This window comes from Bufo bufo, chromosome 2 (genome assembly GCF_905171765.1).
Source record: "Bufo bufo chromosome 2, aBufBuf1.1, whole genome shotgun sequence".
NCBI classification, from domain to species: domain Eukaryota; kingdom Metazoa; phylum Chordata; class Amphibia; order Anura; family Bufonidae; genus Bufo; species Bufo bufo.
The window spans coordinates 636,656,307-636,683,499 of record NC_053390.1 but is presented as its reverse complement, the minus strand read 5'-3'; the positions used below and the strand labels follow the sequence as shown (position 1 = coordinate 636,683,499).

At 44.3% G+C, this 27,193-nt stretch overlaps 1 protein-coding gene across 4 annotated transcripts in view; it reads left to right on the top strand.

The window, feature by feature from the left end:
• Positions 1-27,193, top strand: part of TBC1D9 (TBC1 domain family member 9) — a 90,095-nt gene that overhangs the window by 40,546 nt on the left and 22,356 nt on the right. For all 4 annotated transcript variants that reach the window (XM_040418481.1, XM_040418482.1, XM_040418480.1 and 1 more), the window contains exons 11-17: positions 3,478-3,595; positions 3,801-4,086; positions 6,165-6,294; positions 12,445-12,543; positions 14,680-14,748; positions 19,837-20,077; positions 27,055-27,120. In XM_040418481.1, the coding sequence (XP_040274415.1) occupies positions 3,478-3,595; positions 3,801-4,086; positions 6,165-6,294; positions 12,445-12,543; positions 14,680-14,748; positions 19,837-20,077; positions 27,055-27,120 (1,009 nt within the window). The remainder of the gene's footprint in view (positions 1-3,477; positions 3,596-3,800; positions 4,087-6,164; positions 6,295-12,444; positions 12,544-14,679; positions 14,749-19,836; positions 20,078-27,054; positions 27,121-27,193) is intronic.

Sequence of the window (27,193 nt, the reverse complement as noted above, 5' to 3'; positions counted from 1 at the left end):
AGTCATGTCCAGGTCCTTGTACTTGTCATGGTGTTTTGTTTCATAGTGTCGTCGAATGTTGTACTCCTTAGTTATAGCCACGTTGACTCCACAAATCAGACAAACAGGTCTGTCTTTTACATATGTAAACAGATATTCTGTCTCCCACCTGTCCAGAAAGTTCCTGTTGTCTGCCTTTCTTTTTGCCATTTTTGGGAAGGGGTTCCACAGTGACAGTTGTAGCTATGAGATCGCTATGACTTCTGTCACACAGGAGAGGGCGTTTCTGGGACCTGTCCTTATTGACGCGCCAAAACATCAGCAAGGCATTATGGGATTTGTAGTATTAGCGATGAATGAATGCGCTGTATAATACCGGCGGGCTAGCTCTAGTAGTCATTTGGTATAGCCTCGCGGGCCAAATATAATTACACTGCGGGCCAAATTTGGCCCGCGGGCCAGAGTTTGACACCTATGCTCTAGACTATGTCCTATAGTTAAATCTAAATCAGACCCATGGGACCTTAACCTGGTTCTATCCGCTCTAACCAAGGCTCCGTTTGAGCCTCTTGGGGACATCCCCTTAAAGATGCTGTCCTATAAGACTGTATTTTTAGTGGCCATTACATCCGCCAGACGAGTAGGAGAACTACCTGCTTTGTCATCTTCCCCACCATATACTCAGATTCTGGAGGATAGAATTATATTCAAACCGGATCCTGCATTCCTGCCCAAAGTAGTGTCGGTATTCCATAAATCTCAGGAAATAGTTCTCCCTTCCTTTTGTCAGGACCCAAAGAACGAAGGGGAAAAATCCTTTCATACTTTAGACGTCAGAAGGTGTGTCTGTGCATATTTAGAGTCTACGAAGGACTTTAGAAAAACTCTGCAACTCTTTGTTCAGTTTCAGGGTCAGAACAGGGGCTCGAAAGTTACAAGCCGTACCTTAGCCAGATGGATCAAGAGAGCGATAGGTCTGGCATATTCACAATCAGATTGTCAGGTCCCTTCAGATTTTTCAGCTCATTCCACCAGGGCAGTAGCCTCTTCCTGGGCAGAAAAAGGGTGCGCTACCATAGAACAAATCTGTAGGGCAGCAACGTGGAGTTCCCCCTCTACGTTTTACAAGCACTACAGGTTGGACCTTTCATCTGTGCAGGATATGTCTTTTGGGAGAAAGGTGCTGCAGACTGTAGTCCCTCCCTAATAGTTATCTAGTCTAGTCTCTCACAGGTGCTGTCATGGGGCGTAATGGAAATACTTCAATTACTCTTACCGGTAATATGTTTTCCATGAGCCCATGACAGCACCTACATAATTCCCTCCCTAAAAATGGGGGCTTATCCTAGACATGTTACATACCCCTACACACGATATGGTGCTAACTGGCCAGGGCGCAATCCCTCAACACACGGTTCAAGTGAATGGGGATGAGCTTGGCCGGGGCCACATAACTGATGGTCATCACATCACTGGCAGCATGAAGGCCATGGCGCTCACAGGAACTGTGGGCCTTCTTGAACAGCTGATCAGCCGGGATCCCAGTTGTCGGACACCGAATGATCAGTTGTTGATGACCTATCCAGAGAATAGGTCATCTGTTACAAATAGTCAGATAACCCCTTTAAAAAAAAAAAAATTATGATCTGGATTACTCCTTTGTAATGTATCCATGGTCTAAGTGAAAAGGACTAAACATGGTGTCAGTCATGTGAATCCCAACTAGATGTTAAATAGTCGCTTATTGAGTAACAAAACTTTCACAGTTTTCTTTTTTTACTTCACTTTATTAGCCACATAGCAACATCACCTATAGACTGGCATCCATCTTTTACATCACCTAGAGACACGCAGCCATGATATGTATCACTTATAGATGCAGTCATTGCATGCCTCACCCATACCTCTCAACTGACTCGGATCCGGTGGGATAGTCCCAAATTTAGACAGCTGTCCCATGGTCCTGGTATGGCTGAGTTACGTCATGCTTTCAACTGTATCTGCGTTAAGAGAGCACAGTTGAATGCAGTGGTGAAGCAGGGAGCCGACCGCTCCCTGCTTCACAATGTACTGGCCTGCACTCCAGGCGCTGTACAGTGACTCATCGCGCCTATTGGGCTGTGTAGGAGGAGTGCGCAGACGGGGGAATTGACCTTGTTGCTTCCGCTACACATGGTACCTGTTGGAGAGAGCAGGATGTGCTCAAATCATCGGGAGAACAGGACTAGGTAACTATTTATTTTTTCATTTTATTAACAGTACACGGAAGGGAGGTATATCTACTGTGTGGGGGCAAAATGTGGTCATATCTACTGTGTGGGGGCACAGTGTCGGTATAACTACTGTGTGGGGGCACAATGAGGGTATATCTACTGTGTGGGGGAATAATAACCATGTGGGGGCACTCGGGGGACTGGGCGGGATTGGCATTAGTCGTGGCTTAGAAAAAAAAGCTTTTCAAAACTTGAGTGGTGTGGCAGTGACGGGCAGCCATGTTATATATCTGCTAGGGACAAGCAGCTATGTTATACATATTGTTTAGCATGCAGTCAGCATCCATGGTACTGTGCCAGGCTCTTGTCAAGGTTATTGCCACCATTTTCTTGTGCCCTGAGCTTTAAATGAGCTCTGTACTCATAATAATTGAGAGCGCATACATGCAGTCAGTGGGGGTCCAACATCTGGGACTCCCTAAAAGGGGTTATCCCATGAAAAATGTAAAAAATGCAAATCAGACATCATATAGTATATGACAATACCTTTCTAATAAAGCTAGAACCATCCCTGTACATCACATGGATCCAGAGATCTCCCCTTTCATTCCTCTGCTAGATTTATATTAAGCTGACCGCTCAAGGGGAGTGTCTTTTCCACTGCAGCTAAGGGGGCGTGTCCCAGCTCTCCCTATCAGCTGAGGAGGCAATTGAAGGATGAAACTGAGCATGTGCGGCCATCTAAGTGAGCAGGTCACTATAATGATGCATTTTATTGAATAACTCAGTAGCAATACAACATTTTTCATTACATGCAATTACAAAAGTAGTCAAATCCAGGTGCTGGTTTGAAAACTGTAGAATTTTTTTTTTGTGGGACAACCCCTTGAAGTCGCAAGGACAAAGTTTTTAACTTAGGAGCTACTGCTCCTGCTAAGCATAAAGTGAACTGTACAAGATGCATGGTTACTTCATCTGGCAACACTGTGGCAAGCTCCATCATGTTACCGTTTTGCTTTTAATCATGGCTATGGGATGGTATTACTGTATGTCACCATGAAATACTAATGTTTTATTTCACTTAAAATGCTGACGTTATGAATGGCCCTGCCGATAAAATATACAGAAGACAAAAACCAAGGAGAATAGCTCAGATGACTTTTGCCCCTTATAGTCATCCTTTGCTGCTCCTATGTTTGGCCGTGCATATGAATATATGTTTATATAAAAACAATTTAGATCTTGTTGCATGTTGACCTTTTATGTCTTTTTTTTTTCCATCTAGGCCATGAATATCGTTACCTCAGTACTACTTTTGTATGCCAAAGAGGAAGAAGCCTTCTGGTTGCTCGTGGCTCTCTGTGAACGTATGCTTCCTGACTACTACAATACCAGGGTTGTTGGTGGGTACTGAAACTATCATTTATAACATACAGGATGCCAGTGGCTGCTTACCTCTGCAAATGTCTTTAAAATGTCACTATTAACATGTGCTTTTCCACTGATATTGCCTCACAATAAAGTCACAATTCTACAAGTTGGCGTGCAGTAAAATTCAGTAATTCTGGACTGGATCTATATATATTCTTGCTTCTTATTTACCCCTAGGAGCTCTTGTGGATCAAGGAGTGTTTGAAGAGTTGGCCCACGATTACGTGCCTCAGCTTTATGACTGTATGCAGGACTTGGGGGTGATTTCCACCATCTCGCTCTCTTGGTTTCTCACCCTTTTCCTCAGCGTCATGCCCTTTGAAAGTGCTGTGGTGGTTGTGGATTGTTTCTTCTATGAAGGCATCAAGGTCATATTTCAGCTTGCACTTGCTGTATTGGAGGCCAATGTCGACAAGCTCCTGAACTGTAAAGATGATGGGGAAGCTATGACAGTACTTGGAAGGTATGATACAGAATTGGATCTTCATTTTTTATTTTATTTTTTACATAAGTTCATTTTTTCAAGCTTTTGTCCAGTATAATATAATGAAAGCATTCCTCCAGTAATCCATTTAAAACTTGCTCCTAAATGTGTAAATGGGAATTTCTAATCTAGAATTTAAAAAATGAGTGTTCTGTGCTGGGTATTAGAGTGTCATAAGTCCCAACCTCTGGTTTAACTGACCCAAACTCGCAGCATTATAGGGTCCAAGTGATTAACGACCAATCAGGCAGTGAGGCATCCGAGTAAGGCCTCATGCACACGACCGTTGTTGTGTTCCGTTCCGCAAAATGCGGTTCCCTTGTTCCGTGATCCGTTTCCGTTTTTATTTCCGTGTGTCTTCCTTTATTTTTGGAGGATCACCAGAAAAGTAAAAAAAAAGTCTAAGTCAAGTTTGCCATGCAAATGATAGGAAAAAAACGGACGTGGATGACAATCTTGTGTGCCTCCGCGTTTTTTCACGTTCCCATTGACTTGAATGGGTCCGCAAACCGTTTTCCGTGAAAAAAATAGGACAGGTTATATTTTTTTGACGGACTGGAACCACGGATCACGGACGCGGATGACAAACGGTGCATTAGCCGAGTTTTCAACTGACCCATTGAAAGTCAATGGGTCCGCAGAAAATCACGAAAAACGGAACAACGGACACGGAATAAAACAATGGTCTTGTGCATGAGGCCTAATACGGAGGCATGATATGTCCAGAACAACGACCTGTTAATCGGGCCTTAGCTTTACTGACTTGGGGACTTTTTGCAGCCCTTCACTTCCTCTTAGCTGTGATAGAGAGATCTAGTAATGGACTATTTTGTCCTGATAGGGAACTGCACATCATTTGTGTGTCTGTAAATGCGACTTGCATCCCTGCTGTGTTTAAGCAGATAGTCTCTGTGATCTGAAAGGGGAAGAGTGGCAATTGTCATGTGAGCTAACAGGCTTGTAGAAACTGTGACTGTGACCGGGTCGCTGTGTCATTGCCTCTGGAATATGGCGAACAATGAAAACTTCCATTTAGTGAATTCGGATGAAAGCAGAAGTCTGGAGGAAAAGACTTTACAAAAGTACTGTAAATGAAGAACGTTGTGAAGTTTTCTTTTTACTAAACTTGCAGGGTTGGTGACTTTATGAAGATTTTCAATATGTGTGTGTGTATATATATATATTTATTTTTATATTTTAATTAGCAAATTCAGCCTCCTTATCTGATAAAAATGGTCCTGGACTGTTGGCCCCATGCCGTCCACAACTGCCAATTGCTATGGAGCATCCATATTCAGTGCTCAGAAGGTGCTGGATATGTCTCCTGCACAAGCTAGAGCAGGGATCAGCAACCTTCGGCACTCCGGCTGTGAAACTACAACTGCATTTACTTATTCAGTCTTCAGTTTCACTGCGTCTGCAGGCTGTGGCTGTTGGTGGATTGATCTGTAGCCCTTATCTCTAATTTCCTAACAGCTCCTAAACACTTATTAAGGCCACATTCACACTTGCGGTAGCCTTTTCTGGCAGGCTCTTCTGGCGGGGGAACAACCTGCCGGATTTGTGCTACCGGAAGTCCGCTCCGGCCCCATTCACTATAAAGGGGGGCGGTTTTTGTCCGGCCGCCTTTCTGCATGTTTGCCGTGGGAATTAAGGTGAATGGAGCTGGAGCGGACTTCCGGCGGCACGGTAGACTTGCGGTAGCACGGATCCGGCAGGCTGTTCCCCTGCCGGAACAGCCTGCCGGCCCCTGCTGCCGCCAGTGTGAAAGTAGTCTAAAGCTAAATTCCTATGAAGACAAACTGTTGAAAATTTTAAAAGATCAATTTGAAAAAAGATTTTTAGCCTAAGCTACGTAGAAAGCAATAATACAAAAATTGCCCCCAAAGGTGCCATGCCCTTTAAGGATTTGATAAGTAAACAATTCCTTAATGTATGCTATTTTGAAAAGAGGCTTTTTCAATCACTAATTTAAATATTCATGGCTAGGATTACTTTATCTATCCCCAAAAAATGAACTCAACTTTTCTAACTAATCATTTATTAACTCTTTTAAGGTATCTAGATAGCGTGAGTAACAAAGACAGCACGTTACCTCCAATTCCTCATTTGCATTCCCTGCTCACTGATGATGTGGAGCCATACCCGGAAGTGGACATTTTTGCTCTCATTGCCTCCTCTTATCAGGTACTGTACTTGCAGCTTTGTTTTACTATATCAATGCATTAATTTATCATACTCAATGTTGACTTAAAAGGGTTTTGTCACTTCAGCAAGTGACCTTTATCATCTAGGGAACGTTAATACAAGACACTAATAATGTATGGTTATTATCCATATTGCTTCCTTTGCTGGCTGGATTCATTTTCCCATCACATCATACACTGCTCGTTTCCGTGGTTACAACCACCCTGAAATCCATCAGTGGTGGCTGTGCTTGTACACTATAGGAAAAAATGCCGGCCTCCCTGGTGACTGGGACCTTGGGAGCTCACAGAGGCTGGTGTTTTTTTATAGTGTGCAAGCACGACCACTGATGAATTGCAGAGTTGTCGTAACCATGGAAACGAGCAGCGTATAATGTAAGCAATATGGACAATCACAATACATTAGTAAGTGCTTTGTATTACCTTTCTCTACATAATAAATGCTATTTGCTGAAGTGACAAAACCCCTTTAAGCACACATTTAACCTTTCTGATAAGGAACCATAGTGGTCAGCACAACACCCCGGGTTTTAGAGGAGGAAAATAAGAAAAAAAAAAATTTCCTCAGATCAGACCCCCATAAATATCAGGACATCGGATCAGACCCCTATATCAGGACATCACATCAGACCCCAATATCGGCCCTCTATGCCAGCACCCTATCAGCCCTCAATGTCAGACCCCCCAGAGTTCCTTGCTTGACCATGAGACCTCAGATCAGAATAAAATGAAAAACTCCTCTTACCTCTCCAGCGCCGCGGCTCCTCTCCATCTCCAGCAGCGCTCCCATGTCTTCTGCGGCCCGAGCTGCACTGTCACCTGACTGCGTGCAGCATCAGGTCATAGTGTGTGTACTACGTCCTGACGCTGTACGGGGTCAGGACAGTGCAGCGCAGGCCCCAGGGAGGGTGAGTACCGAAAGCGGTCGCAGTGCTTCAATCCCCACTCCCGGCTCCTAATGCATACCAGTGAGCGCTTCCATAATGGAAGTGCTCACTAGTATTTGCTTTATAAGACGCAAGGCCATTCCCCCCCCCCCCCCCCCCCGGGGGAAAAAGTGTGTCTTATAAAGCGAAAAATACAGTAGGTCAGAACATAAGGGGTCATTTATCAATCTGAAATACGCCAAAATTAAGCATATTTCAGGCGCAGATTGTGCCGCAATATGCGACTTTTCCCCGCTCACGTCGGGTCTAAGAAAGTGGGCGTGGCAGCAGGGAAGGGAACGGGAAGTCAGGCCTGTCTCATTTACCATTTTCTACTCCTGTTTCAGTGTCTAAAACACCGGTCTTAATAAATGTGCCCCGTAGTTCTGACATATTTTATCATTTTAACCACCTCCCGACCGCCTAACGCAGGGATGCGTCCTGCGGACGGCCCCCGACCGCCTAACGCAGGGACACGTCCTGCGGGCGGCCGGGTTATTCCTCCTAGACGCATATACGCGTCATCTCGCGTGAGCCGAGATTTCCTGTGAACACGCGCTCACAGGAGCGCATGTTCACAGGATCGCAAGGTAAACAAGTTGATCTACAGCCTGCCAGCAGCAATCATTCTCTGGCAGGCTGTAGATGCGATATTTTTTTAACCCCAGAAAGGTATATTAGACGCTGTTTTGTTAACAGCGTCTGATATACCTGCTACCTGGTCCTCTGGTGTTCCCTTTTGCTTTGATCGACCACCAGAGGACACAGGCAGCTCTGTAAGTAGCACCAATCTCCACACTACACTACACCCCCCTGTCACTTATTAACCCCTTATTAACCCCTGATCACCCCATATAGACTCCCTGATCACCCCCCTGTCATTGATCACCTCCCTGTAAGGCTCCATTCAGACGTCCGTATGTGTTTTGCGGATCCGCAGAACACGGACACCGGCAATGTGCTTTCTGCATTTTGCGGATCTGCACATTGCCAGAACTATATAGAAAATGCCTTTCCTTGTCCGCAATTGCGGACAAGAATAGGACATGTTCTATAGGCTCTACAAAAAACGCAGTGTTCGCCCGATCAGGCCTGATCTTGTGCGCACACTTGCGTTCAGTCCGCCCCACCGCAGTGACAGAATTTTTTTTTTCTGATCACTGCAAAAACACCGTAGAATCGCTGCGGCGCTATAAAGATCACTTTTGAGGGGCATGGCGAGTTCATAGAAGAATTATTTTTTTTTTGCACAAGTTAGCGGAAATTGTTTTTTGTTTTTTTGTTTTTTCTTACAAAGTCTCATATTCCACTAACTTGTGACAAAAAATTAAATCTTACATGAACTCGCCATACCCCTCACGGAATCCAAATGCGTAAAAATGCCCTGTGAAATCCTAAAGGTAATCATTGGAATTTGGGCCCCTTTGCGCATTTTGGCTGCAAAAAAGTGTCACACATGTGGTATCGCCGTACTCAGGAGAAGTAGGGCAATGTGTTTTGGGGTGTATTTTTACATATACCCATGCTGGGTGAGAGAAATATCTCTGTAAATTGACAACTTTGTATAAAAAAATGGAAAAGGTTGTCATTTACAGAGATATTTCTCAAACACAGTATTTGTATATGTAAAAATACACCCCAAAACACATTGCCCTACTTTTCCTGAGTACGGCGATACCACATGAGTGACACTTTTTTGCAGCCAAGATGCGCAAAGGGGCCCAAATTCCAATGAGTACCTTTAGGATTTCACAGGGCATTTTAACGCATTTGGATTCCAAACTACTTCTCACGCTTTAGGGCCCCTAAAATGCCAAGGCAGTATAAATACCCCACAAGTGACCCCATTTTAGAAAGAAGACACCCCAAGGTATTCCGTGAAGGGCATGGCGAGTTCATAGAAGAATTATTTTTTTTTGGCACAAGTTAGCGGAAATTGATTTATTTATTTTATTTTTTTTTTTTACAAAGTCTCATATTCCACTAACTTGTGACAAAAATAAAAATTTTACATGAACTCACCATACCCCTCATGGAATACCTTGGGGTGTCTTCTTTCTAAAATGGGGTCACTTGTGGGGTATTTATACTGCCCTGGCATTTTAGGGGCCCTAAAGCGTGAGAAGTAGTTTGGAATCCAAATGCGTAAAAATGCCCTGTGAAATCCTAAAGGTACTCATTGGAATTTGAGCCCCTTTGCGCATCTTGGCTGCAAAAAAGTGTCACTCATGTGGTATCGCCGTACTCAGGAGAAGTAGGGCAATGTGTTTTGGGGTGTATTTTTTACATATACCCATGCTGGGTGAGAGAAATATCTCTGTAAATTGACAACTTTGTATAAAAAAATGGAAAAAGTTGTCATTTACAGAGATATTTTTCACACACAGTATGGATATATGTAAAAATACACCCCAAAACACATTGCCCTACTTCTTCTGAGTACGGCGATACCACATTTGTGACACTTTTTTGCAGCCTAGGTGCACAAAGGGGCCCAAATTCCAATGAGTACTTTTAGGATTTCACAGGGCATTTTTACGCATTTGGATTCCAAACTACTTCTCACGCTTTAGGGCCCCTAAAATGCAAGGGCAGTATAAATACCCCACAAGTGACCCCATTTTAGAAAGAAGACACCCCAAGGTATTCCGTGAGGGGTATGGTGAGTTTATGTAAAATTTTATTTTTTGTCACAAGTTAGTGGAATATGAGACTTTGTAAGAAAAATAAAAAAATATTCCATTTCCGCTTACTTGTGACAAAAAATAAAAACTTCCATGAACTCACTATGCCCATCAGCGAATACCTTAGGGTGTCTACTTTCCAAAATGGGGTCATTTGTGGGGTGTTTCTACTGTCTGGGCATTGTAGAACCTCAGGAAACATGACAGGTGCTCAGAAAGTCAAAGTGCGTAAATTAATTTTTTTGCACCATAGTTTGTAAACGCTATAACTTTTACCCAAACCAATAAATATACACTTATTGCATTTTTTTTAATCAAAGACATGTAGAACAATAAATTTTGAGAAAAATTTATATAGAAATGTAGTTTTATTTGAAAAATTTTACAACAGAAAGTGAAAAATGTCATTTTTTTGCAAAGATTTTGGTCATTTTGGATTAATATAAAAAAAAAAGTAAAAATATCAGCAGCAATGAAATACCACCAAATGAAAGCTCTATTAGTGAGAAGAAACAGAGGTAAAATTCATTTGGGTGGTAAGTTGTATGACCGAGCAATAAACCGTGAAAGTAGTGTAGTGCAGAATTGTAAAAAGTGGTCTGGTCATTAAGGGGGTTTAAGCTAGGGGGGCTGAGGTGGTTAAAGCATAACTGTCAATTTAATTTTTTTTGTAGCATAGGATGTGGCTGATATCACCTCGGTGCTAACTCTAAATTTCTGCATTTTTGTTCCCTCTCCTGGCTGTTAATACCTGTGCTGAAAATCCCGTTGCTATGTGTCCTCCGTCTCCCTGTTTCCTCATCGAGAAGACGGAGGACGTACTAACAGGCATTGCGTGCGCGCTCCCTTTAGATCCTGTGCAGCCAGGGCTTGACGTTAGAATATACCATCGGATTGGAGAAAACCCTGATCCGATGGTATATTCTAAACCCGAGGCGTTCCCATGGTGATGGGGACGCACCTCTGACTGGGCTCTTCCATCCCGCCCCCCCCCCCCCAGTAATAAAATCATTGGTGGGCAGTGCGCCTCCCATCCTCACTGACAGGCCGTTAGAGCATATAAAGTGACATATATTCTTCTATTGGTCTTAATATGCTTAATTAAACTATACCATTATCACCCCTCGCTGCCTTTCCTTTACTTATAAAAAGTGTTTTTATCAATATGCAAATTACCTTACTTTGTGCCCAAAGGGCTGTCCCTCATTCAGTTGTGTGCCCAGCGCGCCCCAACTGCCGTCTCCTAGTGCCGCCCAGCTCATTAGTATTCACTGCACTGGGCGGCTTTTTTTTCTCCCAACGCAGTGAAATCCCGCGCATGCACAGTACTATCTTCTACTGGAGCTGGAGGGTGCCGAGGACCTTATCCGGCGCAGGCACGGAGAGACAAGATGAGGCTGATGCCAGGAAGATAGTACTGTGCATGCGCGGGATTTCACCACGTCGGGAGAAAAAAAAGCCGCCCAGTGCAGTGAATACTAATGAGCTGGGCGGCACTAGGAGAGTTGGGGCGCAGCTGGGCACACAAGTAAATGAGGGACAGCCTCTTAGGCACAAAGTAAGGTAATGTGCATATTGATAAAAACACTTTTTATAGTAAAGGAAAGGCAGTGAGGGGTGATAATGGTATAGTTTAATTAAGCATATTAAGACCAATAGAAGAATATATGTCACTTTATATGCTCTAACGGCCTGTCAGTGTCCCTTTAATACTGGGGGGGGCGCACTGCTCACCAATGTAAACATTGTAGAAGGCACCGACCTCTGACAGGAAGCTGCAGTCGCGCAATTAACCCCTCGGGTGCCGCGGTTGGCAGCGCCCTGTCAGAGGTGCGTCCCCATCCCCATGGGAACGCCTCCAGGTTAAAATATACCATCAGATCGGAGTGTATGTGATGGAAGGAGGAGGGGGGCCTGTTTAAGTAGGGAGAGCTCCAATTGGTTGAGGAGCAGAAGCTCGTTCATGCTGAATGCATTGTGGGTAGTGAGGGCAGGCTGGCTTAGTCTCAGGGTGAGGGCATCGGCCATCTTAACAAGAGAGTGAGAATGTAGTTCTGTGCAGACTGGTTGCTAAGGGCTGAATCTTATTAAATATGGGGTAAGTAAGTCTAATAGTTATTGATTCCGGAATATTATGTTATTAGTAACTACATATATGAAAATTGAAATTTTGGTCTAAAATGTGACAGTTATCCTTTAAGATTATTCGATTTTCACTGTTCATTGTTGGTTGAGAAAAAAATACTAGTTTAGTATAATAAATGTTATACTTTTGGGGATGTACACAGAAGGTTAGGTAATTTTTTTTATACTTTTTTATTTTATTTTTAAATTACAAGTAAAATGTCTTTATTTGTCTCATTATTTCTTTTTAGACAGTTTTTGTTACTGCACTAGATGTCCACTAGATGTCACTCCATGCTCCAGATGTGTGTGTGTTGTCACTCCATGCTCATACATTGAATTGAATATCGGGTGGATTTGGCCTACTGCTAAAATGTTGCATTCTTTTGTTTGCAGAAATTTGGCTCTATACGGGCAGATCTGATAGAACAAATGAGGTTTAAGCAAAGGTTAAAAGTAATACAGACCCTTGAGGACACCACAAAGCGAAATGTGGTAAGGCATTGCTTTTTGGATGCTTACATCCATCTTGCAGGTACTTACAGAGTTTATAATCATCACTGTTGCGTGTCTCTTTATTTTATATACACAGTGCTGCGTAGTAAAATAATTTTGAATGTTTAAACGTCTATTCATGGGAGATCATTTAAATTTGTATGTATTAGCAATTAATGTGGCAGATTTACTAATCCTGTAGATGGCGTAAACGTAGAGGTAATGTATTAATATGCAATTATTATGACACTTTTTTGAATGCTTGGCATTAACTTATTTTTGCAACAAATTTACAAAATGTTGCACAAGGTTCTTACTCTGCCTGCCATGCTGAGATCCACATCTGACGATGAGGGGACATGCAACAATCACAGGCCGTAATGGTGACCTGCTCCCCTCGTTTTGTTTATACCCGCAGGATAGTTCTCATAAAGGGGATTCGGTCAGTAGTTTTGACAATGCTAAACTGATGGCAGCACTAGGTAGGGTCTAGGGAAAGCAGGACAAACATACCTTTTGTGGAGCTTTTATTATCAGGAGTAGTGTGAATATGAACTTTTATTTTGCCAAATTTTGCTGCTTAAGTACAATGGAGGCAGAGCTTCACTGTGAAGTGTTCTCTGCAGTGACTTGTCTCACAGCCCCCCCCCCCAACTGCTTTAGTGATCTCCTTGTTGAATATTACAGCTGTTACTCAAAGCAGAGGGGAGCAGCTATGAAGCATTTCAGTGCAGAGAGCACTGTGCAGCTCAGCCTTCATTGCACTTAGGAAGCAGAACCTGGCAGAATAAAAGTTCATATTCACTCTACTCCTGATGATCAAAGCTCCATTACAGGTAAATTTGTACCTCTCTCCCCAGTGCCTACCTAGTGCTGTTGGCAGTTAGCATAGTCAAAACTGTGCACACACTCCCCTTAAAGGGGCTCTCTGAGATTCTGATAATGGAGGCCTATCCTCAGGATAGGTCATCAGTATCTGATCGGGGAAGGGGGGATCCAACACCCGGGACCCCTGCCGATCAGCTCTTTTGAGAAGGCGCCAGCACTCCTGTGAACACCTTAGCCTTATCCGTGCTTACCAAGTATAGCGCCGTACATTGTATAGCGGCTATGCTTGGTATGTTTAACAGGGCTAAGCGAGATATCAAGCACAGCCGCTAAACAATGTACGGCGTTGTGCTTTGTAAGCTGCTAGAACACCGCACCCTCCCAGGAGTACAGGTGCCTTCTCAAAACAGCTGATCGGCAGGGGTCCTGGGTGTTGGACCCCCACTGATCATTATCAAAATCTCGAAAAACTCCTTTAAAGGCTATAGGCACATTTTCTTGTCATTGCATTTATTTTGGACTAAAAGTTTTCCAACTTGTGTAGGCTGAAATTCGTCAGTGGTGCTATGTAGTGAATGGGTCTTTAGCCTCAGAGTTCATAAACACTCATTTAGGCTAAATTCTTATCATAAATTCCCCTAATAAATTAATGTTTATGAACTCTTGAGTGCAGGGACTGAAGGACCTATTAGACCGCACGATTATCGGCATATTATTGGGAACAAGTATTCATAGGAATGCTTGTCGGATATAATTGAGCAGCCGAGGGGCTGATAGACGAGCAAACATTCATAGGCTGCTGGGCATCCTTCATCAGGATAAAAGAAGCCCGCTTATCGGGAGCACGCCTTCCTGTGTAATCAGGGATGTGCTGCTGACAATGAATAGAACAAAATGAGGAGGAACTAATCGATCTTCCCACATTCAGTTTGCATCTGCCTGTTTAATCAGGCCAATTTAAATGAGTGCCAATGGATGGTTTATCATTCACCTGCGCTCTTGCTGCCTGTACGTTGGGTAGTGTAATACCACCATGAGATGTCAGACAGTTCCTCTGACAGATTTCATAGTGAAGGAGCAATAGCAGCTGAGGGAAATATGGATCAACCTGATCGTGTTGTCTACCCTGAAGGTAAATATTTCCAAAAGTCTAAATACTCTTATTAGGGGAGTGAAGGGATGAGTTCAGTTAAAAGCTGGGTAATGGCCATCTTTAGTAAATGGCTTTCAACGCAACTCATGTACACACAAATATGCTGTCAGCAAAAACGATCGCTTGATGATGCTTTTCTATGTCTGCCCTTTTAGGTCCGCACTATTGTGACTGACACAGCATTTACTATTGATGAGCTGGAAGAGTTGTATGCACTTTTCAAGGTATTCATTAAAATATCAGATTAAAAGCAAAAAATAAATAAAACATTGCAAAACCCAACAATATAGTAAAATCACCCAATGATTTCTGTGTAGTAATTGATGTCTAAGCAATAGAAGTGGATTTTCTATTGTGTATGATTGAACCTGACCATTTGTATTGTGCAAGCCATTTTGGGGCATTAATAAATAATGACAGACAATTTTGGGATTATTAGTGGAGAAGAAAATGTGCACACCATCGAACATCATATTTTTTTCTATTACACTTGACTGACTTGTTTGGGACTAAAAATGTTCAGATGAATGTGTGATAATAGAAGTTATAGGCCCCTTTCATACAAGCGAGTATTCCGCGCGGGTGCGATGCGTGACGTGAACGCATAGCACCCGCACTGAATCCTGACCTATTCATTTCAATGGGTCTGTGTACATGAGCGTTTTTTTTTTTTTCACAGTTCTGCGTTGCGTGAAAAACGCAGCATGTTCTATATTCTGCGTTTTCCACGCAGCCCTGGCCCCATAGAAGTGAATGGGGCTTCAGTGAAAAACGCATCGCATCCAGAAGCAAGTGCGGATGCAATGCGTTTTTCACAGTTGTTTGTAAACCTTCAGTTTTTTATCACGCGCGTGAAAAACGCATCAAAACGCATTGCACTCGCGCAGAAAATAACTGAACAACTGCAGACAAAACTGACTGAACTTGGTGCGAGTTTCCCTGAACGCATCCGGGCCTAATCCGTCACGCTCGTGTGAAAGGGGCCATATACTTTCTACACTAATACATAGTATGGAAAACACTTAAATGAAAAAGTGGAGCCATTTACCCCATAATAGAAAAAGAAAAGCAAAGTCCTCTCGACGTATAAACATCCTGCATGAAGCAAACGCATTTTGAATTGATGTCAGGGGATGCATTAAAGGAGTTGTCCACTTTTTAGCCATAGATGACCTATCCTCCGGTTAGGTCATCACTATCAGATCAGTGGGGGTCCAATACCCAATCCCCGGAAACATAAAAGTGGGTGGAACTAGAAGCAGAAGGCTCCGTTCATTGTGTAGAGGTTGTGCCTCAGTTTCTGGGAGCTAAGCTGCAGTACTTAGGGTGGGCTCTAGACTCTTCAATGAGGCCTTGATGTACTGATGGGCATTGGAATGCCAACCTTTGCGTACTCTACCAGGTTTAGTGTTATAACATTGCGTTTTATTATTATTATTGAATTCCTAATGTATTTATTGACACACATTACACATATTAACACATTTCATATCAATTTACAGCACAGATATGCTAAGGCCAATTACATGGAAAGTCTATAGGCCACATATGTTTCCAGTAACTATAGAAGACAGAAAAATTGTAGCTGCCTAAGGGGTATCCAGTGTGTGGGTTTATTATTTGGTGGCCCAGACACAACAATTTGAGTGTGGGAATCCCACAGGGAGATTCATTTGTTGGATGACTTTAATTTTCAAATAGTGAAAAATGGTTGACCCACCTTTTTTCTCAAGCATAACCGTGTGGTGGAAGTTATGGGGCACTCCAGTGGCTTTAATATGTTCACGAACTTTAGTTGAGGAGTTTTCCTAAACTTCTAGATGAGTCCTTGACCAACATTCAGAGTATGGACCATACAGCTACCTTGGAGGTGTGTTCCTTGGCCATACATTTCAGATAGTGTTCAGCTGACTGCTATCTACCCCAAACCTACACACACATGTTTGGCTCAGCATACATATATTCTACATGAGGAGAGGGGAGTAAGCCACTGCTAGATATATTTGGCTGCGTATGTCCCTGTGAACAAAAGGATCAGGTAATCCTTATCTACCCTGCCATCTGGGGAGTCTGTTGGCAGTTTTGACCATACTAAACTGCTGACAGCACTAGGCAGGCACTGGGGAGTATACACAATTTTGTTTTGTGGATTTTTTCTTATCAGGAGTAATACGAATGTGAAGTTTTATTTTGCTAGATTTGGTTATTGCATGTGCCCAGGGTGGAGCTCCCCTGTGATGTGCTCTCTGCTTTCTGAATTGAGCGGCTTCATGGACCCTGCCCTCTGCTCTGAGTGAGGGCTCTAGAGCTCTCCTGGTTAGATGCTTTAGGCCTCTTTCACACTTGCGTTGTCTGGATCCGTCGTGTACTCCATTTGCCGGAGTTGCCCGCCGGATCCGTAACAACGCAAGTGAACTGAAAGCATTTGAAGACTGATCCGTCTTCAAAATGCGTTCAGTGTTACTATGGCAGCCAGGACGCTATTAAAGTCCTAGTTGCCATAGTAGTAGTGGGGAACGGGGGAGCAGTATACTTACAGTCCGTGCGGCTCCCGGGGCGCTCCAGAATGACGTCAGAGCGCCCTATGCGCATGGATGACGTGATCCATTCGATCACGTCATCCATGCGCGTGGGGCTCCCTGACGTCACTCTGAAGCGCCCCGGGAGCTGCACGGACAGTAAGTATACTGCTCCCCCGCTCCCCACTACACTTTACCATGGCAAACAGGACTTTAGCGTCCTTGCAGCCATGGTAACCATTCAGAAAAAGCTAAACGTCGAAACGACGTTTAGCTTAAGGCCGGATCCGGATTAATGCCTTTCAATGGGCATTAATTCCGGATCCGGCCTTGCGGCAAGTGTTCAGGATTTCTGGCCGGAGCAAAAAGCGCAGCATGCTGTGGTATTTTCTCTGGCCAAAAAACGTTCCGGTCCGGAACTGAAGACATCCTGATGCATCCTGAATGGATTTCTCTCCATTCAGAATGCATGGGGATAATCCTGATCAGGATTCTTCCGGCATAGAGCCCCGACGACGGAACTCTATGCCGAAACAGAACAACGCAAGTGTGAAAGAGCCCTTAGCTGTCACTCTGAGCAGAAGGGAGGGCTGTGGAGCAGATCAGTGAAGAGAGGACATCACAGCTCCCAGTCCCTTAGTGCTGCTAAGGCCCCTTTCACATGAGCGAGTATTCAGCGCGGGTGCAATGCGTGATGCGAACGCATTGCGCCTGCACGGAATCCGGACCCATTCATTTCAATGGGTCTGTGTACATGAGTTTTTCACGCAACGCTGGCCCCATAGAAGTGAAGGCAAGCAAGTGCGGATGCGATGCGTTTTTCACGGACGGTTGCTAAGAGATGTTGTTTGTAAACCTTCAGTTTTTTATCAAGCTCGTGAAAAACGCATCAATGCGTATTTCAACCGCGCAATAAAAACTGAACACAATCGCAGGCAAAACTGAATGTACTTGCTTGCGAAATCGCGCATTTTTCACTGAACGCATCTGCAACGCATCCGGATCTAATCCGCTGGTCTGCAAGGGGCCTAATAGTTTAACTTGGTCAGAACTGCTGACAGACTCCCTAGAAATGGCAGGTTCAGTCAACAATAATCCTAATGTATGGCCAGTTTTAGAGCTTGTTATTAGATTACAATTTTTCCAGCTATCTCTGAAATCACTGATGCCCCTTGCAGACGAGCGTTCCTCCCGCAGCGAGTCCGCATCGCAGCTCCCGGCCTGACCTCCCAGCACTGCTGGGGTTCGCATAGCATTATATTGATTTATGATACTATATACCCCTTACAGTTCTGGAATGTATTGGATAACACAGGCAGCATTATCCCAGTGTTATCCAATACATTCCAGAACTGTAAGGGTTACATAGCATCATAAATTAATATAATGCTATGTGACCTCCTGGCAATGCTGGGAGTTCAGGCCGGGAGCTGCGATGCGGACTCGCTGCGGGAGGAACGCTTTTCTGCACAAGGCCTTAGGGTCGCATTTATGAAGACCAGCATTTTAGACACCGGTCTTAATAAAGCCCTAAGCTGGCGGTGGTTCCGCTGAAGTTATGAAAAGGTGCAGGCCTCTCCATAACTTTGGCTCATCCAGCACCAGTTCTAAATGTAAGACCGCTTCCGAGGCGTAGAAAATGGTAAATGAGATGGGCCTACCGACCCCTCCCCTACCCTGCCCATGCCACAACCACAATTTTAGACCTGGCGTGAGTGGGGCAAAGTCGCAGATTAGTTGCGCTGCATTCTGCGCCTGAAATACACCTAATTTAGGCATATTTCAGAATGATAAATGACCCCCTTAGAGCCCACTGGGGTCCAGTGGAAGTGTTAGAAGATCCCACAAATCGCAGCAGATGTAGGGGCTTACTTAAGCTGAGTAATAAAGTTTATAGGGTGCCTGTTTCCCTGATGTGCACATAGGTGTTCTGAGCTTTGAAATCCAATAATTCGTTTTAGCTATGATATTATCAACCCAGGTGGCTTCAGGTGACCTCGCTAGAAGCTGTAGTTCAAAGCAATGAATTCAATCATCTTGACAGAGAAGGGAGTATATATCAAGAGGGAGGCCCCCAAGATATCTGGGAGTGGATATGGATAAGTATTCAATGCAGTATGAGCTGTAGAAAACATCATGCAGTGAGCTCCCCCTAGTGGTGGCTGCAAATAACTGTTATCACGGTGTTATGGTAGGTAGAGGAAGCCGTTTAGTGCCAGACCACCATATGCTTTATACGAAGCAGTTGTAATCCGATTATGGTTTTACATGTACAGGATTTCATTATGAATGTAAAGAGGGGTGTAGAGGCCGTGCATTGTATCTGTGTATTGATGGCTGTATTATGCCGGATTCAGATGGCTGTATTTTTCATCCATGTGCTATCCTTGTGGCAGTGAACTGCCCATGGGTATGCACCCCTTTGGTCCATGTGTCACGGACCTGGAAACTATTGGAGACAATTGTTTCCAACGGCTGCCAGGTCCGTGTCCTACATGGACATATAGACCTCACTGCATTTTAAAAATCTGATGTATTTTGCAGCCACAACATGGATGACTTTTAAGACTGATGTCTGAATCCTGCCTTCGGTGAAAGGACCTACTTTGTCCTTCTTAATAAAAAAAAAAATTGTTGGGTGGAAAAGGAGCGGGGCTAAGGTTTGAAAAAATAGGTGTATTCTGTGTAAAAAATAAAAAAATAAAAAAGGGTTTTCCAGTTTACAAGAAGAAAAATGTGTAATTTTCATTTTTTTATTGTCTTTATATGACCCTTTTAAATATGTTATTTTAGGCTGAGCACCTGACCAGCTGCTACTGGGGAGGTACCAGCAGTTCTATAGAACGCCATGACCCAACCTTGCCCTATCTTGAGCAGTACCGCATAGACTTCCAGCAGTTCAAGAGCATGTTTGTCCTACTGTTTCCATGGGCATGTGGTGCACACATGGATATCATGGCTTTCCGAGTCTTTCAGCTTCTGGATGAAAATGGCGATGGTTTAATAAACTTCCGGGAGTTCGTGTCGGGGTTAAGTGAGTACTTATTGATTGGGCTGTATTTTACACACCAGTGTATGCCTTTCACTTAACTGGAATAACCAATCTGTGCAATACACATTCATTTTACAGTTAATTAAAGCAAACTTCCAGGTCAAGAAAAAAAATTGACATTAAAGGGGTTGTCTCACTTCAGTAAGTTGCATTGATCATGTAGCGGAAATTAATACAAGGCACTTACTAATATATATTTTTATTATCCATATTGCTTCCTTTGCTGCCTGTATTCATTTTTCTATCACATTATACACTGCTCCTTTCCATGGTTACGACCACCCTGCAATCCATCAGTGGTGGTCGTGCTTGCACACTACATGAAAAAGCGTCAGCCTCTCTGGTGGCCGGGACCAAGGGAGCGCACGTAGGCTAGTGCTTTTTCCTATATTGTGCAAGCACGACCACCACTGATGGATTGCAGGGTGGGCTGTAACCATGGAAACAAGCACTGTATAATGTGATAGAAAAATGAATGCAGCCAGCATAGGAAGCAATATGGACAATCACAATACATTAGTAAGTGGCTTGTATTAACTTTCTCTACATGATAAATGCAACTCTAACTGGAGAATGAACAGAACACTTACCTGGTGACCTCCTTTACATCTTTTCAGCTGCAGATCCACCAATGCCCAGGCTCCTTTTATGCCATCCAAGATGGCTGCACTGCTTCTCAGACTACCTGGTGCAACCTGTGCATTTGGTAAACCAAGACACTTCCTGCTTCCCTCGGAGTGGCCAATTCGAGGGCAAAGCTGGACAAGAGGAAAGTGTCTTGATTTACCAAATCCACACTATGCACCAGAAGGCCTGATAAGTGGTGCATCCATCTTGGATGGCAGAAAATGGGCCTGGGAATTGGTGGATCTGCATTTGATTTTTTTTTTTTTAAATGGAGGGTCACTTTAAAGGGAACTTGTCGGGGGGCGTGGCCTGAGAGCGCATGGAGTAGGTCGCACCGCACTGAGCTCCTGCAGATATCCTGACTTTAGAGTGGTAGCAACCCCCTAAATTGCTGATCCTTCCTTACCTGGTGGTTGAGAGGCGACAGGAGGGTGCTGTGGTAAATTTCTGAGCGCCGACATGCCGAGGAAGTCCGGTAAAGGGCCGCGATCCGACAGGCCAGAGGTGAGCCGGCATGGCGCCGAGGAAGAAGAGGGGCCGGCCTTACAGCCCAAGCTGAGCCAGACTGCGGCCGCAAAGCTGAGCAGGTTTGCTCGCACGGATAGCGATGTGGGAGACTGGGCCGAGGGAAAGGAGATGGACGCTCATACCTCCTCTGGACAGGAGGATGGATCCACCGATGGGAAGGCCCTAGATGCGGTGAATTGGCCGCCATTAACCCCTGCACGGCCGGCAAAAGACGCGGTAGGCCCTAAAGCTGTGGTTGATGCAGAGCCTACTTTAAAAGATATCATGGCCGCTGTGGCCAGTTGTAACAGCACACTGAAGGTGCTTACAGTGCAAGTTGGCAGCCTGAGGTCGGATGTGTCTTTAATTAGGCATGACCTACACAAAATTTCAGAACGCACCTCTGAATTGGAGAAGAGGGTGTCCACCATTGAGGACGTTATTCAGCCTTTGCAAATGGCGGCAAAAACAACTGCTAAAGATATAGCTGCTTTATACGCCAAAACAGATAATCTGGAGAACAGGTCCAGAAGGAATAACCTGCGGATTGTGGGTATGCCAGAGAAGACGGAGGGGGATAATGCCACCGAATTTGTGGAAAAATGGTTGCATCAACTATTTCATGAAAAAGGTCTATCTTCCTTATATGCGGTGGAGCGGGCGCACAGAGTCCCCATGCGGCCGCTTCCGCCTGGCAGACCTCCCCGTCCCATACTGGCGAAGATCCTGCATTTTAAAGACCGGGACACTATCCTGCGGCAATCAAGGGACAATGAGGAGATGGTCCTGAATGGGGTTAAAGTGTCCATATTTCCGGATTATTCCAACGAAGTGCAGCGGAGGCGAAGTAGATTTATGGATATAAAGAAAAGGCTGAGAGCTCTACAAGTCCAGTACGCTATGCTGTTTCCTGCTAAACTGCGTGTGGTGGCATTGGGATCCACCAGATTTTTTGAAGATCCGGAGGAGGCGGCGCAGTGGCTGGACGTCCACGAGCGACAATTGAGAAGTGGAGCCCTGGACACTTGAAGGAGGCAGATATATGGTTTCATTTGTTCACTTTATATATGCATTTGCACTCTAGGATTGCTTTAAATGTTGCACCAGTTAGGGAGTGTATTATGTAATGCTACCACATGGTAGTTCCTGAGGAGGGAGCAGGCGGTAAAGAAAGTAAAATGTATTTCTCAGATGTGGGGAGGATTCTCTACCTGAGGGAATGTGTTATAAACTGTTATGTTTATTGTAGGTTGGGGGGCAGGTTGCTCTCGGATTGCCCTGTTTTAATGTGTAAAGTGGATACTGAGGGGACAGTGATCCCCAGTTACAGTAACCTGACTATGAGAGGGGGGTGGGGGGGCAGGGAGAAGGTTGGGGGGAAGGGTTAAGGTCTTGAACTATGAGCAAATGTTGTCCGAGTGGGCTGTGAGATTCAAATATGGTTTGAAGTTTTACCATGTCACAGGTGATTAGAGTCTTAAGTTGGAATGTGAGAGGGATGGCGGATGCACGGAAAAGGCAGTGCATTTTTCAATACTTGGGGCGGTTTCAGCCGGCTGTATGTTGCCTTCAGGAAACGCATTTGCCTGGAGAAAATTTACACTGGATGAGTAAAAATTGGGTGATCCATGCGTTACATTCAACTCATTCCTCTCATTCTAGAGGGGTTAGTATGATTGTGCATAGTAGTATTAGGTATGAACATATGCAGGATTGTGTGGACACTGATGGTAGGTATGTGTGTGTTGTGTGTAAGGTGGATGGAATACAGGTGGTGCTGGTGTCTGTGTATGTGCCTCCACCGTTTGCTTCCCCATTAATAAGAGAGATCATGGGCTTTGTGGCGGACTTCCCTGGGTTGCTGTGGCTATTGGTAGGGGACTTCAATTGCACGTTGAATGACTCCCTAGATAGATGCCGGGTGGAGGGAGCAAGTGGTTCACCGGGGAGTGCGGCTCTCAGGAATATTTTGGGTGAAGTAGGAGTACAGGATGTATGGAGATTGCGTAACCCAGATAAGCGTGAATTCTCGTGTAGATCAGCCATGCACCATTCGCTATCGCGTATAGATTTGGCCCTTGTTAACGACATAATGCTACCATTGGTTAAGGATGTCGTTTATCATCCTCGGTCGTTGTCGGACCATTCTCTGGTGCAGATTGACTTGTGCCTGGGGGTGCTCAGACAGGGACCGAGGCTGTGGAAGTGTAATTCTCATTGGCTGAATGTGTTGGGTGACCTGTCTGGGATTTCTCTGGAAATTAAGGAATTTTTTGATATCAATACAGGGTCGGCTTCGATACCAGGTGTATGGGACGCCATGAAAGCATTCCTGAGGGGAGTTTTGATGAAAGAAATTAACAAGCATAAATCCAGATCCAGGGAGGCGGATGTTAAAGGGACACTGACAGGCCAAAACAGCATATATAGTTAGATATATCACATTACAGGTCTTATACAGTCTTTTAAAAGCATATAAGTATCCCCCCTGTCCACCTTATAAAGAGCGAAATATAAAGTTTTATAACCTGCTTCTCCTGTCAGCAATCTGCCCAAGGGGCGGCGTTTCATGTGAAAATGCGCCCAGCCAGCCTTCCCAACTGCCGTTCTTAAGCCCCGCCCAGCTCATCATTATTCACTTCGCTGGGCGACGGCTAGAACTCTCCCCAGTCCCGATCCTGCGCAATTCAATCCTCCGGGCATCGTTCATGCCCAATCTTCTGCGCCTGCGCCCCGCCGTGCCGTTAGATCGCGCCTGCGTACACACACCAGCCTGCGTCTTCGAGGCAGCTGCAGCTTGCGCTTGACGCCGCTAAGACGTTTGACAGTGTGGAATGGAGGTATTTGTGGGGGGTCCTGAGAACTATGGGCTTTGGTGAGCGGTTCATTCAGTGGGTACAGGTCCTGTATTCTAGTCCTAAGGCGAGAATTAGAGCTAATGGAGGGTTGCAGATTGTTTTCCCCTTGCCAGGGGTTCCAGGCAGGGATGCCCATTGTCGCCCTTATTGTTTGCTCTTGCAATAGAGCCGCTTGCGGCGCATATTCGCTTATCAACAAGTATAGAGGGGTTTAGATACGGCGGGCTGCACAATAAAGTGGCTATGTACGCTGATGACACTCTACTTTTCATGGGCGATACTGGTGCGTCCCTGGATGCGGCCATGGCATTGATTGACAGATTTGGTAGCTTTTCTGGACTTCGGATAAATTGGCAAAAATCCTCTTTGATGCCAATTGATGGGCAGGCCCTGGCAGGCAGACAAGTAGATAGTTTGGTGCCCTGGGTGGATAAATTTAAATCTGGGATTGCATATAACGCCGAGGCTATCGGATTTTGAAGAACTTAATCTGTCCCCATTGCTAGCTACTTTTAGGCTTAAAGTGAGGTCATGGTGTAGACTCTTTCTTTCGGTGGTAGGTAGAGTTAACCTTTTAAAAATGGTTATGATGCCCCAGTTGCTATATGTACTAAATAATGCTCCCGTATGGATCCCTCTGGATAGATTCAAGAAAATTCACTCTATATTTAGAGATCTTACTTGGAAGTATGGGCAGGCTAGGATCAAACTGGAGACATTACAGTATTCTAAGTCGGAAGGGGGCCTAGCTGTCCCTAACGCATGGATTTATTTTTTGGCTTCCCAATGTCAGCATTTTAAGGGATGGATTGATCTGCAAGCACCGGACATGACTGGGCAGATATTGCAGCATTGGCTGGGCAGTAGGGACCTCATGGGCATTCTGGAAGGCTCAGGAATGCATGCAGGGAGGGAAAAACTCCCTCTTATTGAACTTATGAAAAAAGTTTGGGCAAAAGTGAAGCAGCTAAGAGGAGTGGGTGGTATTAGTGAACTTTCTCCTATTGGAAAGAATTGGCCAATTAATTAAGGACAAGATATGTAAGTCATTTCAAAACCTGCAGCAGGAATTTAATATCCCTAGGGGATGGTTCTATAAATATCTTCAAATAAGACATGCCCTTGAGGTCACGTTGCGGAAAGGATGTGAGATAGCTCAAATGGAGGTGGTTCATAAGCTTGTTCTTCTGACAGGTGGGGGAAAAAGAGGGTTAATATCACAGGTGTACGCTCTTTTACTGGAAAAATTCTTACAGGGGTATCTGCTTTCAAGAATGAAAAAATGGGAGGCTGACGTGGGAGATATGTCTAAGGATAAGTGGGAAGATATATTGGAAGGAGTCCCCAAGGTGTCCTTGAGTGAACAGGGCAAACTGTCCCAACTATTTATCATACATAGAGTATACAAAACACCGGTGTTCCTGAAAAAGATAGGAGTGAGAAGTGATGACAAGTGTCCAAAGTGTATGGAAGATGGTGCAGACTTGTTGCATATGCTGTGGTCTTGTCCAGTAGTTGGTAATTATTGGGAGGATTTTAGGAATATGATTTAATAGCAAACTGACATTGAAAATTCAAAAAGATCCTAAGGTGTGTATTCTGGGGTATGTGTCTGAGATTGGAGGGACTCAAACGGTTAAGGTAGCTGTGGGGAGATTGCTATATGTGGCCAGGAAACTGATTGCTATGAGGTGGATCCAGGGAAGTCCGCCTACACTGGGTGAGTTTGAACGGAAGGTGCATGACATGCTGATACTTGAAAAAGGGGTGTATGTGAAGAGAGGGTGTCCTCAGAAGTTTGACAAAATGTGGAGTGAATGGTTATCTCATACTCATGTGGTTATATAGGCTCGTGATGGTCAATACCAGTTGTTAGGGTAGGGGGGGTTAGGGCAGGGTGAGGGGGGGAGGGATGTTGGGAAGGTTAAGATATTGGTAATTCTATGTCTAAAATATTTGTTTTAGCATGTGTACACGTAATATATAGGTACGTGATAAAACTGTGTGTTGGTATCTCTATGATTACTTTTGTTCACTGATTCCACGGTGGATAAAGTAAAGAAAGGAAAATACAACGTATTGTTTTATGTTATACTATGTATTTATTGTTCAATAAAAACGATTTGATTAAAAAAAAAAAGGGAACTTGTCACCTACAAAATGCATATTAAACCGCCAGCAGTACCTTATTGCAGCCTGTAGCATGATTATAAAAGTCTCTTTGTCTTTTCTGTGCAATGCGGCAAAAGTCTATGTAAACAATTGTCTTGAAGTCAACGGGGCAGCAGCTTTCTCGCCTGAAGTCAAGCGCGCCCCACCCCCTGTACTTCCCCAAAGCTTTTGATTGATGGGATGCCCGATTCCTTCACAGCCGGTTGCTTGAATGTAGTCTTGCGCATGCTCTTGTGTGCCTAAGCATAGAGCTCATAGCGGAGTAGAACAGGCACAGCGCAGGCGTCGGTATTGCAGGGACACAGCGCACGCGCAAGACTACATTCATGCGTCCAGTAGTGAAGGAAATCCTATCAATCAAACACTAAGGGGAGGTAAAGGGGGTGGGGCGCGCTTGACTTCAGGCGAGAAAGCCGCTGCCCCCTTGACTTCAAGACTATCGTTTACATAGCGTGGCCCATTGAATAAAAGTATTTTTACAGGCTTTTGCCGCATTGCACAAAAAAGACACAGACACCTTTTTATAATCATACTACAGGCTGCAATAAGGTACTGCTGGCAGTTTAATATGCATTTTCTAGGTGACAGGTTCCCATTAAGATAATTGTAACCTCTAGTTGTCAGAGCTGAATTTTAACATCCCAGTTAAATTCATTAAGCTGTCATGATACATAAAACAAAAAGTTTAATGAGTAGCTCAGTATTGCTACATCTGTATGCAAGCAGCAAGAATGAAGATGTCTGATTTCTTACTGTAACTAACTTATTTTGGTAATAATGAATTGATGTTCCCAGGTGCAGCCTGCCATGGTGACCTCACAGAAAAACTGAAGCTGTTGTACAGAATGCACATCTTGCCTGGTGAGTTCTTCAGGACTACTTACCATTACATAACTCCACACACATTTCCGGTATACGTGGATAAAGTAATAGG